The sequence below is a fragment of the Vombatus ursinus genome, unplaced genomic scaffold (assembly GCF_900497805.2).
Source record: "Vombatus ursinus unplaced genomic scaffold, bare-nosed wombat genome assembly UNPS02014172.1, whole genome shotgun sequence".
NCBI lineage: Eukaryota > Metazoa > Chordata > Mammalia > Diprotodontia > Vombatidae > Vombatus > Vombatus ursinus.
The window spans coordinates 233,575-251,135 of record NW_020953950.1 but is presented as its reverse complement, the minus strand read 5'-3'; the positions used below and the strand labels follow the sequence as shown (position 1 = coordinate 251,135).

The following is a 17,561-nucleotide window of genomic DNA, read 5'->3' as shown; positions in this document are numbered from 1 at the left end:
AGGGCCCTCCCAGCCCTGACGTCCTGTGTTCTGAGGGCCCTCCCAGCTCTGATGTCCTGTGTTCTGAGGGCCCTCCCAGCTCTTCTGGGTTCTAAGGCCCCTCCAGCTTAATAATTCCTCTGTATTGTCTCTTTTTCCAGTAGTTCAAGCCTGACAAAGTATATGACACACTCTCCCTAAGAAAACTGCAGCAAAGCCACCTGCAGTCAAGAAGGTCTTGAGCCTTCAGATAGGTTCACAAGACCTAGAGCCAGATGAGATCTTAGCTATTGTCTAATCCAACTACCTCATTTTATAGTGGAGGGAACTGAAGCCCAGGCAGGAGACTTGCCCAGGATCCCAGAGGGTGGTTAGTAACAGAGCCAGGAGCAGAAGCCATATCTCCTGACTGAGCTCAAGGGTCTGTCTACTAGACCACGCAGTGTCCTCTCTGTCCACATCAGTGGTTCTCTCTTAGTGGTTATGCATTCTTCATACTCACAATGCGCCACTCCAAAGAGAGCATTCTTCTTTTGCTTGACCCAGAACATTGCCAGGTTCTTTGCATCTTCTTTAATTAAGGGTACTCTGGTGAGTTGGGAAAGGTTTTGTGTTCACTCGGGATGGGCTCCTGACTCTCCCTCTGTCCCATCCCACAGACATCTGTGCCTTCTGCCACAAGGTAGTGTCCCCCCGAGAGCTGGCTGTGGAGGCCATGAAGAGACAGTACCACGCCCAGTGTTTCACGTGCCGGGCCTGCCACCGACAATTGGCAGGCCAGCGCTTCTACCAGAAGGATGGACGGCCCCTCTGTGAGTCCTGTTATCAAGTAAGTATCCCTGGTCAACCCTCGGGAAGGGCTGCTGCAGAAAGGAGGAAGGAGAAAAAACGCAGAGGACTCATGGGATCATCAATTTAAAACTGGAAGGCATCTTCAAGGCCACTCTAAGAATCCCACCCCCTCATTTTACAGATGAGGAAACTGAGGTCCAGAGAAGTTAAGTAGGAGGGGCCAGTCCAACCCAGGTCCTTTGGCTTTGATTCCAACATTCTTGCCCTTGCACCATGACAGGCTGGAGGATGGGGGGGGGGGGTTAATGAGGGAGGGGGGGGGGGTTACAATTCCAGAGGAGCTCAAGGTGGGAGAGCCAGGAAGGGCCTGGAGCAGCCCTGAGAGGAGACCCATTTCGAAGGAATTTCAGTCTGTGTTGGCCCAAAGTGTGTTCCCTGCACCTGGAGGCCTTCCAGAAGAGGCTGCAGGACCACTTGTCAGAGGTGTTATAGACAAGGATTCCTGCTGCACACTCGGGGTTTGATTGGGTGGCTGCTCATGTAGCATCCCAATTGGAAAAGCTCTGATTCTTTAGAAAAGCAGAAAGGCCAAAATCAAATAAGTAAGTGGAAGGAAGGAAGGAAGGAAGAAATAAAAGGAGGAAGGAAGGAGGAAATGAAGGGAAGGGAGGAAGAGGGAGGAAGAAAGAGGGAGGGAGAAAGAAAGAAAAGACAGGAAGGGAAGGGGGAACAGAGGGAGAACAGAAGAGAGAAGAAAAGAAAGAGAGAGGGAAAGAAAGAAAGAGAAAGAAAGGAGAGAGAGAGATTGAGCGATTTGGGTTCTTTGCCTTCACTAAAACCTCCAGAGAAGATTCAGTCCTTTCCCTTGGTCCCTTCCACCATACTTTGGTGGATACCATATTGGATTTGTAGTCAGGAAGACCTGAGTTCAAATCTTTCCTCAGCCCCTTACTAGCTATGTAACCATGGGAAAATGACTTAACCTCTTTCAGCCTCAGTTTCCTCCTCTATAAGATGGATTTAATAATAGCACCTCCTTTGCAGGGTTGTTATGACAAATGATTTGACATTTGTAAAGTGCTTTGTAAAGCCTGGGTGTGGTCTGTAATGGCTTGATGAGAAGAATGGAAAGAGAGGGGGAAGAAGGAGACACTCAGGGGAGAGGGAAGGAAAAGAAAGATTAGGGGAAATGACCTCATAATTATGTTGCACTAGTAGATACCTTCACATACAAAGAGGAAAGAATGGGAGGGACAGCCGACATATCCTTCCTCTCAGCTGAACTGGTTAAAGGAAGGAAGAACACACACACACACACACACACACACATTCACAGAAATATACATACACTCACTCACACACATACACACACAATCACACATTCACACACACACATATACATACACATCCACACAAATATACACACACTCACACACTTACACACATACATACACACATGCACAATTGCACAATCACACATACACACATACACATACAATCACACACACTCACACATATACATACATATATACACACATTCACACACACTCACACACATATACATACACACACATTCACAGAACTATACACACACATACATACAATCACACACATACGCTTGCACAATCACACATGCACACACTCACACACATACACACAATCACACACATCACACATACCACACATACACACACACACACACACACACATACACGGTTGGGTAATACATTTCATTCAGAAACATTTCATTCCACAGAAAAATAAGAGGGAAAGGGAAAAAATGGGGAGGGGAATCAGAGGGAGGGTAGACCAAGGGAGGGATTAGTCCTAAGCAAAACAAACTAAGAATGCACAAAATGTATTTACAGCTCTTTTGAGGCAGCAAAGAATGGGAATTTGAGAGGGTGCCTATCAGTTGGGAAATGGCTGAAGAAGTTATGGTTTATAAATATGATGGAATAATATTGTTCTGTGAAGGAATAATGAAGGGGAGGGTTTCAGAGAAACCTGGGAAGACTTGTATAAATGGATGCAGGGTGAAATGAGCAGAACCAGGAGCACAGCTTGGACAACAGCAATATAGTAAAGGCAAACAACTCTGAAAGACTTAGGAAGACTTAGGATCAATATAATAACCCACCGCAATTCCAGAGAACTAATGATAAAACATGCTACTTACCTCCTGATAGACTCAGAATGCACAATGTTATGTTTTTTCTAGGCAAGCTCAATGTGGAAATTTGTTTGGATTGACTATACATGTTTGTAATTGCAATGGGGTTTGTTTTTCTTTAGTTCTCAAGTGGGGGCAGGGGGGCAGGGATTGGGTGGAAAAGTGAAAAGGCAGATTTTTGCTGATTAAAAAAAAAGTGCCTTGTAAATCTTAAAGTACTAACTATATAAATGTAAGCTATTATTATGATATTTGTCTTTTTTGTAGAAAATAAAATTTTGTAATAATCTCACCCCTCCTTTTCAGCATCCAGAGAGTCCCCAAGGTTAAGCCCAAGATAGTAGCATGGTAGAAAGAGGACAGTATTTGTAGTCATAGAGCCTGGGTCTTTTTCTGGATCTCAGTTTCTATATCTGTAAAATGATAGGATCAGTCAAAGTCCCTTACAATTCTAAATCTAATGATGTCCAGAGTTCTCTTCTCCTGCTTTCTGTCTTTTCAGGGGCAGCCCCCAGTGGGCAGCCCCTTCTTCAGCTATGGCCCTCTTCCCCCAGAACACTCTAGAGAAGTGTGGCCGGTGCCAGGCTGTGGTCCTAGATCATGTCATCCGAGCTCTGGGCCAGACCTTTCACCCAGACTGCTTCACCTGCGTGGTGTGCTCCAGGCGCATTGGGGATGAGAGCTTTGCCTTGGATGAGCAGAAAGAAGTCTACTGTTTGGATGACTTCTACAGGTACAGTTCCATTGGGAGCTGGGGTGGTGGGAGGAGGCCCACTAGAATGAGAAAAAAATGGATGGAACCATAGAACAGAAGCTGGGGTGGGGGGCATGGGGAGGCAGGGAGGGAGACGGCATGGCCACTGGCTTCAAGTATTTGAAGGACTGTCATTCCACTGGTCTCCCAGGACAAAACAAGGAACGTGGAAAGGAAGCTATACAAACACTCAAATGAATTCATGATCTCACTGATTTAGAAGTTTTCTCCTGGGGCAGAGATCACAGCCTATCCTCACCTGCCCATCCGGGATGACTCTTGCCCGTGTCTTCCCGTAAGTTTCCCATAGGGGCCCCTCCCAATGTTCTTTGGAACCTTCTTTGATTTCTGCTGAATACCAGTAGAGCCCTAGGGCTATCTCTGTTTTCCCTTCATCTCACCATGTGAGATCATTTTTTCTTAAGTTAAAAAAATTTATTATGAATATGTTTTTAAAGATTGGGTCTCCCTATCTCACCCAGCACCTCACAACCCATTCCTACTGTTGATTAGCACAGGAGCATTGGCTGTGTATTTCTGACAACATTCAATTTCCTTCTGTTGTGCTTTTCATTTACATCGTTGTAATCATCATGTTCATTTTTCCCCCTGGTTCTGCTGACTTCATTTTGCGTCAGCCTCCCCAAGCTCCTCTGTATTCCTCACATGTACTGTGGTTTGTTTTTATTTTTTTTTTAACATAGTAATAGTATTTCTTTCCATTCTTGTACCACAACTTGATAAGCAATTCCCCAATCAACGGCCACCCTCTCTAACTAGGATGGGGTTCTAACCAGAAGTCAGATGGAATTGGGGCTATTAGTCAAGAGCTCACCTTTCTTGTCTTCACCACCTTTCCCTCAGTGCTGCCCCACGTTGAATACTCTCTTGGTCTCCCAGCCTAGCGTTTGTACCTTCCTTAAGGGGATTCTGGAGATACATATAGTTTGACCCCGGCTGAAGCCTCCTGTTGTTACCTGACTCACAGGATCATCATCACAAAGAACTGAGGCCCAGAGAACTTAGCTTGCCCAGATTATAAACATCTGAGCCAAGATTCTAACCTAGGTCATCCGGCCCCAAATCCACTGCTCTTTCTGCTGATTCTGAGTCCGAATGGCAAAGACAGAACCTTAGAGATCACCTAGTCTGACTTTTTCATTTTACAGAATAATAAAGTGAGGCCCAGTAATTTCCCCAACAGTGCACAACTAAGTGTAGGAGGGAAAATCAAGAGGTCAGAGAAGGGGGAGGGTTGCTTAAGGGAGCCAGCAAAAATTATTTGGGACCAGAGGTGACCAGCAGAGTTAGGATATGGAAAAATCTGGCTTTTAACTATTGGGAAGTTAGCTGAATCAGGATCAGAGCTGAGAAATTCAGGGCTCCTCCCATTGTACTAGTCAACAGTCACATCAATCAATCAACATTGATGAAGCACCTACTATGAGCCAGGTACTGTGCCAAGTGCTGTTAATTAATTAATTAGTTAATTAGCTACGCTGGGTGGTGCCATAGTGCATAGAGCACTGAGCTTAGGATCAAGAAGACTCATTTTCATGAGTTAAAATCTGGCTTCAGACACTTATTAGCTCTGTAACCCTAGGCAAGTATGTTTGCCTCAGTTTTCTCCTCTATAAAATGAGCTGGAGAAGGAAATGGCAAACCACTCCAGTATCTTTGCCAAGAAAACCCCAAATGGGGTCACAAAGAGTCAGACATAACTGAAAAATGACTGAATAACTGGACATATCAGATACTGTGTTAATAACCAGGCTAATAAAGAAAGGCAAAAATGGCCCCTGTCCTCAAGGGGCTCACATTCAAATAAGGGAGACAACGTGAAAATAACTAGTAGGTCCTAAGGATATATGGAGTAGATGATTGGCAATCTCATAGGGGAAGCCACTAACAGCTGGGGGCACTGAGAAAAGCCTTCTGAAGAAAGTGGCCTTTGAGCTGAGTCTTAAAGGAAGCTTCTCAGAGATTCTCAGTCAGAGATGAGAATGGAGAAGGGGGATGGAGTGTCATGTGATTAAGGAGGCCAGGGCAATGGGATTGGAGAGTACCTGGAAGAAAGGAAGGTGCGAGAAGACTGGAGAGGTAGGAGGGGGCCAGGTTATGATGAACTTTAAATGCCAAACAGTATTTTATATTTGATCCTGGAAATAATAAGAGAGCCACTGGAGTTCACTGGGAGTTGGGGAAATGTCGTCAGATCAGTGCCTTATGAAAATCACTTCGGCAGATAAATGGAGGATGAGTTGGAGTGGAGAGAGACTCAAGGCAGGCAGACCTCCCAGCAGCTATTGCAGTGGTCCAAGTGTGAGATGATGAGGGCCCACACCAAAGTGTTGGCCGTGTCAGAGGAGAGAAGGAGGGGGTGTATATATGTTTGTTGGGAAAGTAGATGTGATGAGATTTGACAGAATGGGATGAGTAAAAGGAAAGAGACAAGATGACAACAGAGTTGTAAGCCTAGGTGACTCGGAGCCCTTGAGAGTAATAGGGAAGCGTGGAAAGGGTTTGGGAAAAAGATAATGAGTTCCATTTGGGACATGTTGGGGACATCAAGATGTCCAAGAAGCAGTTGGTGATACAGAATTGGAGCTCTGGATGGATGCTAGGGCTAGATACATAGATCTGGGAATCATACATTGTGTTAGGGGTTACAAAGTGAGAGGGATTAGGGGGAGAAAAAGAGGGCCCCGAGTAGAACTTTGGGGGATACCCATGGTTAGGAGGAATGCTATGGATATAGAGACAGCAAAAGCCTGAGAAGGACCTTCCTTAGTTCACCTGATTAAAACCATTGTTTTTACTTCAGTGGAGAGGGAATGAGGTATAGCACTTAACATAGTACCTGGCACATAGTAGGTGCTTAATAAATATTTCTTGATGATTGATTGAGATAAGTTTTGGTAGGAAGAAATACCTCTATGGGAAAGGTCTAGACAGTGGTATCAAACTGAAATAGAAACTCATTCCTGCAGGCTGCATAGTGATTTAGAAAACCACAAGTTAACATCATCTATGTCCTGTGTATTTTTATTTTGTTAAACATTTCCCAATTACATTTTAATCTAGTCCTGGCCTTGTTAGGGAATTTTGTGGGCCTCCTGTGGCCTGCCGCCCACCAGTTTGATTCTTCTGGTCTTGAGCATGGAACACTGTCCAGGCCTTCAGTTTTCTCATCTGTAATATGAGGAGGTTGGGCCAGATCAGAGGTTCCTAGCCTTTTTGAGTGTCCTGGGCACCTTTGTCTGTCTGGTGAAGCTTGTGGACCCTTTCTCAGAGTTGTGTTTTTAAAAGAATAAAATAAAATACGTAACATTACAAAGGAAACCACCCATATTGAAAAATGGATACCAAAATATATAAAAAACCAAGTTTATGAAACCCAGGTTAAGAGCCCAGGACTAAATGATTTCTAAGGTCCCTGAGGACCATGAGGCTCATCCTTCTGATTTGGAACTGAAACTTCTTTTATGTAGAATGTGATCTCCTTGAGACCAAAAAGTCTTTTTGTGTCCTCAGTACTTTGCTTACAGTAGGCACTTAATAAATGCTCATTCATTCACTCATTCTCAAGTCTTATGATCCCAAGTCTCCAGGGTCCCAGTAGTTCCCCGTTCCTCTCAGGGAGGCCTGAGGTTCTGAGGGTTCAGAGGTCTTTGGTTCTGAGGTCACTGGGCTCCACAGTCAGGAAGCCAGGTCCTTTCCAGATCTACAATGTGATTTACCTATCAGAGTAATGAAAGGTTGGTGCCCTAATAGGAGGCAGGGAGAAGAACTGAACAGGGCTGAGGCTGAGAACAGTGTTGATGGCTATTAACTAGCCATGTGACTGTATTCAAATTACTTTTCTTCTCTGAGCCTCAGTTTTCTCCTCTGTAAAATGGGGATAATATTTGTACAGGCTTGTGTCTGGAAAAATCATGCAGTACTTTTAATGATGCCCCAAATTTCTTTATGAAAGAGATGTCCACTGGGGCAGCTAGGTGGTGCAGTAGATAGAGCAACGGCCCTGGATTCAGGAGGACCTGAGTTCAAATTTGACCTCAGACACATAACACTAGCTGTGTGACCCTGGGCAATTCACTTAACCCCATCGCCTAATCAAAAAAAAAAGAAAGAAAGAGAAGTCCATCACTCTCCTCCTGGTGATACGCTATAGCCACAAGTCATGGAATGCCACAATCTGAAGAATTGTGGGTTACTCAAAAAAGTAATGGAGAGGTGAAAGGTGGGCATGTGTGGGCTGTATCACATTACCAACAAAGATATGTCCAGAAGAAATTCTGTTGAAGATTATGGATTTAGAAAGTATCTCAGAGGCCATCTTATCCAAACCTTTATTTTACAAATAAGAAAACTGAGGCCCAGGGAGACCACAACGTGATTTACTCAAAGTCATACAGATACTAAGCATCAGAGGTATGGTTTGAACCCAGGTCTTCTGATCCCAAAGCCAGTATTCTTTCTACTGTCTTATGCTGTCCTCTAATAGAATCAGCTAGATACGTAACTAGAAGAGATAGGCCAGGTGTGTAGTTAATAGGATGGATGACCAGTGGGATATCTGCATTCTGAGCCAGTATTGACACCATGTCAAGAGATTCAGAGGAAGGCCCCTCCTTATTCCACCCACACTGCTCTCTCCAAAGTTACCAGTGATCTCTTCATTGCCAACTCCAATGGCCTTTTCTCCATCCTCGTTCTCCTTGACCTCTGTGGCCTTCGACACTGTGGATCCCACTCTCTTCCCTGATACTCTCTTCTCTCTAGCTTTTCAGGCTACCCCTCTCTCCTGGTTCTCCTCCTGCCTATTTCACTGGTTCTTCTCAGTCTCCTTTATTGGATCTTCTTCCAGATCACACTCTGTAGTCATAGTGTCCCTCAGAGTTCTGTCCTGGACCCTCTTCTCTTCTCTCTCTATTCTACTTCATTTAGAGAATCTTTGTGCTTGACCTGTGGTAGAGCATTCCAAGCTCATATTGGTCTGATCAGCCACGGTCGGATGCATTGTAACTTGACTCTAATATAGTGATGTCATTTTGGTCCTCTTGAAAATGAAGGACAACAACCACCCAACTTTACTTGGCTATATCATCAGCTCCCATGGATTTAATTACCAGCTCTATGTTGATGATTCTCAAATCTACCTGTCCTGCCCCAGTCTCTCTGCTGCCCTCCAGTCTGGCATCTCCAACTGCCTTTTAGACATCTCAGACTGGATGCCCAGTAGACATCTTAAACTCACTATGTCCAAAACTGGACTTATTATCTTTCTCCCTTCACTATCCCACACACCTACCTTCCCTGTTACTATAGAGGGCATCACCATCCTCCCAGTCCCTCAGGCTCATAACCTAGGAGTCATTCTGTATTTTTTGCTCTTTCACCCTCTCCCCTCCCCCCCAACCATATCCAATCTGTTGCCAAGGCCTATTGATTTCACCTTTGTAACATCCCTCAAATATGCCCCTTTCTCTCCTCTGACACTATTACCACTCTGGGGCAGGTCCTTATCACCTCACCCCTGGATTAATGCAACAGCCGCTGGTGGGTCTGCCTGCCTCAAGTCTTTCCCCTCTACTCCCTTACACCCATCAGATCAGCTAATATGTTGGAGGGATGTGGGAAAATTGGGACACTAATGCATTGTTGGTTGAGTTGTGAACTGATCCAACCATTCTGGAGAGCGTGGAACTATGGAATTATGCCCAAAAGGCTATAAAACTGCACATACCCTTTGAACCACCAATACCATTACTAAGTCTATACCCCAAAGAGACTTTTTTAAAAGGGAAAAGGATCTATTTGTACAAAAATATTTATAGCAGCTCTTTTTGTGGCAGCAAAGAATTGGAAATTGAGGAAATGCCAATTAATTGGGGAATAGTTGAACAAGTTGTGGTATATGATTGTAATAGAATATTATTGTGCTATAAGAAATGATGTGCAGGATAGTTTCAGAAAAAAACCTAGAAGGGCTTAAATGAACTGATACAGAATGAAATGAACAGAACCAAGAGATCATTGTACACAGTATAAAAGAAAGTGAAAAATAAAAGAAAGTGAAGAAGACACAGTTTAGAGTCTGAATGCAGATCGAAGCATACTCTTTTTCACTTTATTTTTCTGTGGGGTTTTTTTTTTATTTGTATTTTTTTTTCACAACATGACTAATATGGAAATATGTTTTGCATGATTGCACATGTATAATCTATATCCAATTTCTTGCCCTCTCAGGGAGGGGGAGAATTTGGAACTCAAATTTTTTTTTAATGTTAAAAATTGTTTTTACATGTAATGGGGGGAGGGAAATAAAATATTATTGAAAAGAAAAAAGTCTCTCCCTACTCCAGTCCATCCTCCATTCAGACACTAAAGTGATTTTCCTGAAAGGTAGGTTCAATCATGTTACCCCCCTACTCAGTAAACTCCAGTAGCTGCCTATCACCTCCAGGAGCAGATACAAAATGCTATCTGGCATTCAAAACCCTTTCTGACCCAGCCTCCTCCTACCTTTCCAGTCTTCTTATACCTTACTCCCCAATAAGTACTCTTCCATCCAGTGACACTGGCTTCCTGGCTATTTCACAAAGACATTCCATCTCTTAGCTCTGGGTATTTTCTCTGGTTTTCCCCCATGCCTGGAATGCTGTCTCTCTTCAGCCCTGACTCCTGACCTCCCTGACTTCCTTTTTTAAAATAAATTCATTATTCATTTATTTTAACATTCATTTTAATAAGATTTTGAGTTCCAAATTTTCTCCCTTCAGTCCTCCCCCACCCTTTAGAAGGCTAGCTATATATCAATTACACATGTGAAATCATGCAAAATATATTTCCATATTAGCCATGTTGCAAAAAAAAAGGGAGGGGGAAGAAAAATAAAGACAGTGAAAAAACTACGCTTCAATCTGCACTCAGAGTTCATCAGTTCTCTCTCTGGAAGTGGGTAGGATTTTTCATCATGAGTCCTTTTGGAATTTTTTTTGCATCATTGTATTGATCAGAATAGCAAAGTCTTTCACAGTTCATCATTGTTACAATATTGCTGTTACTGTGTACAATGTTCTTCTGCTCACTTCACTTTGCATCAGTTCATATAAGCTTGACTTCTTTTAAATCCCAACTAAAATCCCATCTTCTACTGAAAGTTATTCCCAATCTCTTAATTCTAATGGGGCAGCTAAGGTGGCCAAGTGGATAGAACACTGGGCCTGGAGTCAGGAAGGCTCATCTTCCTGAGTTCAAATCCGACCTCAGACACTTACTAGTTGTGTGATCCTGGTCAATTCATTTCACCCTATTTGCCTCAGTTTCCTCATCTGTAAAATGAGCTGGAAAGGGGCAGCTAGATGGCCCAGTGAATAGAGCACCGGCCCTGAAGTCAGGAGGACCTGAGTTCAAATCCGGCCTCAGACCAAACACTTACTAGTTGTGTGACCTTGGGCAAGTCACTTAACCCAGATTGCCTCACCAAAAAAAAAAAAAGAGCTGGAGAAAGAAATGGCAAATCATTCCAGAAAACCCCAAATGTGGTCATGAAGAGTCCAAAAAGACTGAATAATAAAAAATTCTACTGCTCTCCCTCTCTTAATTATTTCCTATTTATCCTGCATATATTTTATTTGTATATATTTGTTTGTTGTCTCCCCACTTAGATGGTGAGCTCCTTGAGAGCAGAAACTGTTTTTTGCCTCTTTTTGTATCCTCAGAGTTTAGCACTGTGCCTGGCATACAGTAAACATTTAATAAAAATATACTGACTGACCATAGACTAAGGAAACCACCACTCATCAGGGAGAAGCAATTCGACTATGGGCACAAAGGACATCCCTTTGTCCAATGAAGAACAACATTTTCTGGCATTTAAAATATATGTAGTTTAAAAGGTCACATTTAACATTTTCCCTTGTTGATTTTATAGCTCTGTTTTTAAGTGGGAGAGGGGAGGTCATGTTGTGGTATTGGCAAGATGAACTAGCAATACTGATGCCATTAATTAAAAGAAGGCTGTTGAATCAGACCACTAGGGGGCGCAGTGGATTGAGCACTGGACCTGGTGTTAGAAAGACCAGAGTTCAAATTTGTACTGGGATACTTACTATCTGTTTGATTTACTCTCTGCATGAATTAACTCACCTGTTAAATGGAGCTCATAATAGCACTTCCCGGGTTTGTTTGTTTGTAAAGCGCTTTGTAAACCTTAAAGCAATATATAAATGCTAACTATTAAAAATACACAGAAGGAAATAAAAATAAGTCAGACAATTTTAAAAGTAATATATAGAATTTATCATTTTCTTTTTTTTCCCCTCTAAAGTAAGCAGTATAGAATAGAAATTCAGTTTCATATACAATCCTCTTTATGGTCCATTTTTGTAACAATGAAAATAGTTGTCTTGGGGGGGGTGTTAAAATCGGAATTTTAAAAAATGAAAATAATTTTTATTATTTATTTACCAAAATGATAATGCTTATAGAAGGGGGAGAATTGACTCTTGTGGCCCCTCTAGTTTGTATTGTGCCCTAAGCAGCTGCCCACATGGCCTACTCCTGATTTTCTTTGTCCCAACTTCATTGTGACTCTAGAACACATAATATTTCTCCTCTGCTTCCTTCAAGGCAAATGGCCCTCCAGCCATTTCCTCATCTCCAGGAAATGATACCCTGAGAAGCTACAGCTGATTACCCAGTTCTCTCCCCTCATCAGCTCCAGCGAGGGAAAACAGAGATGTCAGTGGTCAGAATTCCACAAGCATCCCCAGAGACAACCACATGCAGGCAGAGTGTAATCAGTCTATGAATTCCAAATGCTAATTGAGGTGATTGCCTATTTCCTTTCCTTTCTTCCACCAGGAAATTTGCCCCTGTATGCAGCATTTGTGAGAAGCCAATCATCCCCAGAGACGGGAAGGATGCATTCAAAATTGAATGCATGGGACGGAATTTCCATGAAAATTGCTACAGGTGTGAGGTAGGTATGAGAGCTCTGAAACCTACAGGGTATGAAAATAAGGTTGCCCGTTCCTCCATTCATTATTCATTAAGTGCTCCTGGCAGGTGCCCAGGAAAGGCAGGAAGTTGGGGTTATTGGGTGGTCTCTGCCTTAGAATTGCACATTTAGACACGGAGGGGACTTTAGCAGTCCAAAGCTGCTCCATTTACATAGGAAGGACCTCAAGGTTCCAGAGAGGGAAATTTGACTCCCTGTTGTCCAGGAAATAAATGCCAGAATTAGGATTTGAACCCAGGTCCTGAGACTACAAAGTTACCATTCTACTGTATCACATGTGTTGTCTTCCTTGGGCTCCCAATCTAGTAAGGAGATAAGATACAAGCAGAGATCATTATAATTCTACTCAAGAGCCATTTCTTAAGTGGCTACTCTGTGTGAGGCATTATGTGCTCTCACTAGCTAAATATTTTCATATATATCTGTGTACATATGTGTATATGTGCATGTGTCTATACACATATGTGTATATATTGTGTATATACATACACATATGTGTGTTTGTGTGTGTATATATGTAGGTGTGTATATAGGCACACACCATATATAGTGGAGGAGTGGATAGAGCACTGGGCTTGGAATCAGAAAGACTCATTTTCATGAGTTCAGAAGTTCAAATCCAGCCTCAGACACTTACTAGCTGTATGGCACTGGGCAAGTCATTTAACCCTGTTTGCCTCAGTTTCATCATCAGCAAAAATGAGGTGAAAAAGGAAATGGCAAATCACTCCAGTATCTTTGTCAATAAAATCCCAAAATGGGGTCACGGAAAGTCAGATACGACTGAAAAACAACATTTATATAATATATGTGCATATATACAAACAAGATATATATTATATATACATATATACACATAATATTACATCTGGGTACATTAGAATGTGGGGTTTTTTTTAATGCCATGTGAGGGCCTGGGGGCAATATTGTTATAGGGGAGAGGGATTAGAGAAGGCTTCCTGAAGAAAGTGGGCTTTGATTTGGCCATTAAAGGATGGGTAGCAATTCAGCAGGCCAAGAGGAAAAAGGAGAGTGTGGCTGGCAAGGAAAACAGCAGGAGCAAAGGCTTGAGGCATTTGGGGGAAGGCTAGAAGTATTACAGTCTACTGGAGCAAGACAACTCCCCAGTAAGAATGTAAGGTGCTTGTGGACAAGAACTGTTTTGTTTTTGTCTTTGTATACCAAGTAACTAGAGCTAATGAACGTGGAATTAATGTTTATTGAATGTAAGGTTTTAGTGGGCTCCCCAGTAGTGGGTATCCACAGTGTCACATCCTCCTCTACTCTACAAGAGCACGCCCTTGTGAAATGGTGAACCCCAACTAGTTGTGTATGCTGTCTCTGGAGAGGCTAATGTTAGGTCACCCTATGGGCTGGGACAGTCATGGATGGGCAGGTAACATTCTCGAGTTTTGGATTCTCTCTCCTCTAGCAGGGACAGGTCAACACTCTTACTTAGAACCTCTCTGATCAGTCACCTGTATTTGCAAGGATGCTGGCTGGGGCTGGGATGGGATGAACCAGTCTATGTGGTTGCAGAATTTCTCTCTTTTTCAAAGCTAACACAATCAGGGTAATTCTGGAGCCCTGGGTTTGCTCCTCAGTGTAGTCTTTGAAGTAACTGTGAAGAAGAAAAGCAGGAAAAAAAATTAAAAAAAAAAGAAAAGAAAAGCAGAAGGAAGGGCTTCCTAAAAACTAGATTGAAAGCAAAATGTACTGCCTTGTAATGTAGTGAAATTCCTATTACTAGGGGCCAGATGTTTTAGATCAGGAAGGTATCTCAGAGGTCACTTAGCTGATATCCCTCATTTCACAAATAAGGAAAAGAGAGATTTGTCCCAGAAGCCTAGCTCAGAGCTGTAACTAGGAGCTTTGCCCATAGTTGAAGAAATTTAGACCCTGGGGTCTAAAGTTGATTTGAGTGTACACTGTGCTTGCCCCAGGGGCCAGAATGACTAGTTTTATGCCTTTGGTAGAGCTGGGCTTTGAACTCTGGGCTTCTGACTATAAGTTCTGTGTCTTAATAAATGCTTGTTGGATTGAATTGAGTCGTGATTCCAAGTGGTATTGTATCCTTAAGACCCAAAATGATATTACACTGTGGGAACACAAGAGGGTGCTCTAACTAACCAGGAATGGGACACTAATAAAAGTTCATTGCTATAATGGTGATTCTCATTTCTAAAGCACTTTAGAGTTTGCATCACGATGATTTGAAGGTAGTACAAAAGACAGGGCAATGGATTTGGAGTCTGAGGACCTGGGTACCTCTGCCATTAGCTACCTGTGTAGCATTATGGTGGCGTGCTGGTAAATGGCTTTTATCAACCGGCATAACATGTAATCTCCATTATTAACATTTCCCCCAAACACTTTCTTAAGTCTAGACAATCAACAAATGGAGCCCTGATTTGTAGCATTTGCCCATTTCTTAGGTGTAAATGTTCACACTGAAAATTTAACAATCATCTCTAGGAAAACCTGCAGGAGCCAACCTCCAGCATATTACCCAAGTGACTCAGTCTTTATGGTCCTTAATTTCCTTCTCTGTAAAATCAGAGGATTGGATTAGATGGCCTCTAATGTCCTGACCAGCTTTAAATCCTATTAATAAATTTTCCCCAGCTTCAACAACTCATGGAGACCACTAAGTCTGTGTGTGATCTTGGGCAAGGCTTTCTGGGATCTAGTAAAATAAGGAGTTAAACCAGAGGACCCTAAGGTCCCTTCTGTCTCTACAAGAATGATTCTATGAGGTTCATGGTGTGAGTCTTAAAATCTCCAGTTTACAGATGTGGAAACAGGCTTAGAAAGCCACAGTGATTTGCAAACAAATCTGACTAATGTGCTCGCTGATGAAAGCTACATGTTCAATCAGGAAATACTAGAAATCATGGCTTAGGGTTATTGTTTTGTTATCTTCTATTCTTAAGAAAGTGATATGGAAAATGTTAATAACTCAGATTAAATTTAAAAGTGTTTCCTAGGCATGTTTTTTTTTTTCCAGAGAGTCAATTATTAAACATTTACCAGTATACCACTGGTTGAATATATATTAATTTGGGAGTGAGGGAAGAAGGTTTATAGAATGGACCTTGGAGATCATTGTGTTTAATCTCTTCATTTTACTGAAGGGGAAACTGGGGCCCAGAGAGGTGAAATAATTTGCCAAAGGTCTCATAGCTAATAAACGTTAGTGACAAATAGGAAATGGGAAGGGATGCTTGAAACACCACTGGTTCTGGAGACTTGGGTTCAAATCCTGCTTCTGATACTCACTAACTAAGCAAGTCAACTCTCTACCTCTGAGCTTTAATGTCCTTGTCTACAAAATGAGGGTAATAATACCTTGTACATCGAATCCAACTGTTGGGAAGAAAGCACTCTGTTAACCTTAATGCCTCTCAGGAAGATGTGCTGTTATCATCTAGTAAGTATAAGCTTCTTGAGGGCAGCCCCTGCCTTTTTCATGTGTGTATATCCCCAGCATCTAGCCCAGAACCTTGCATGGAGTCGGTAACTACACTGATGCTTTGTAGAGTTGTTATTGGAAGGCTTTCCCAGGTTTGGCTGGTACCTTAGCTGGAATCCTTCTCTCTTTCAGGACTGCAGGATCCCACTGTCTGTTGAGCCCACAGACCAAGGCTGCTACCCACTAAATGATCGTCTCTTCTGCAAACCATGCCACGTCAAGCGCAGTGCGGCAGGATGTTGCTAAAGGTGCTATGTGGGCACCTGGCCCCAGTCTCAGAGAAATGAGCATTTGTGATGGCTCCTGCCCGGCAGCCCTTCCTATGTCTTTGATAACCTCAGTTTCCCTTCTTCACCTACTGTTGAAGAAGCTATCTTAAGCCCCTGGGAGATGCCCGCCTGCGGCAATACCAGAGATATCTGAAGAGAGTGATGGGAACTCCCCTCTGCTCTTCAACTTTTGTCTCCAGCTTGAGAAAAAGCAGCACGGTATCAGTGAATCATCAATAAAAATGTGTTAAGTGCCTGCTATGCCAGGAACTGTGCTAAGCACTGGGGATACAAAGAGAGGCAAAAGACAGGTCCTGCCCTTGAGGACTCACAATCTAATTGGAAGAATCCTGGACTTGGAGATCAGGGACCTGGGGTCAAACTCCAGCTCTGGCATTTAGCTATGTGACTATGGACAAATCCCTTCATCTCTCTGGCCCTTAGCGTCCTCGTCTGTCAAATGAAGGGTTTGGACAAAATTCTATCTAAAATCCCTCCTGGATCTAAAAAGAAAGAACTTCCCTCTTCCTCCAGGGTGATGCTGCTCAAGGCATGAGGAGGACCATGTATTCACATCCCCTGCAGATTTTTGTTCTATGCCTCCCTCCTCTCCTTCCCACCCTGGAGTGAGGGATAGCTTCTCCATGAGAGCTTGGTTGCCCCAATCAATTATGGAAGGAAGGAAGAGAAGAAGGGAAGGAGGGAAGGAGAGAGGGAGGAAGGAAAGAAGGGAGGGAGGGAAAGAGAAAGGAAAGAAGGAAGGGAGGGAGGGAGGGAAGGGGGGAAAAGAAAGGAAGGAGGGAGGGAGGGCACAGAAAGAGAAAGGAAGGAAAGAAAAGAGGAAGGAAGGAAGAGAAGGAGAGAGGGAAAGAGAAAGGAAGGAAAAAAGGAATGAAGGAAAGAGGAAGGGACAGAGGGAGGAGGGAAGGAAGGAAAAGAAAATTTATTAGGGGCACAGAGGAAAAAGTCTGGGAGTCAGGAGACTTGGGTTGAATTTTGCTTTTGCTGTTTAACTTGCTGTGTTAGCTTGGACAAGCCTTTTGCTTGTCTAGTGCCCACTTTCTTCATGTACAAAATAAGAATGTCGACTGGAA

The 17,561-nt window shown here is 42.9% G+C and overlaps 1 protein-coding gene across 4 annotated transcripts in view; it reads left to right on the top strand.

The window, feature by feature from the left end:
- FBLIM1 (filamin binding LIM protein 1) overlaps window positions 1-17,200 on the top strand; it is a 53,488-nt gene extending 36,288 nt beyond the window's left edge. For 3 of the 4 annotated variants that reach the window (XM_027859784.1, XM_027859782.1, XM_027859785.1), the window contains exons 6-9: window positions 639-808; window positions 3,499-3,677; window positions 12,570-12,687; window positions 16,331-17,200. In XM_027859784.1, coding sequence (XP_027715585.1) covers window positions 639-808; window positions 3,499-3,677; window positions 12,570-12,687; window positions 16,331-16,444 — 581 coding nt within the window. In that variant the 3' untranslated portion in view covers window positions 16,445-17,200. Of the gene's footprint in view, window positions 1-638; window positions 809-3,498; window positions 3,678-3,849; window positions 3,994-12,569; window positions 12,688-16,330 lie in introns of those variants that run through there. The other variant, XR_003568921.1, reaches the window with a different exon arrangement.
- The last annotated feature ends 361 nt before the right edge of the window (window positions 17,201-17,561 follow it).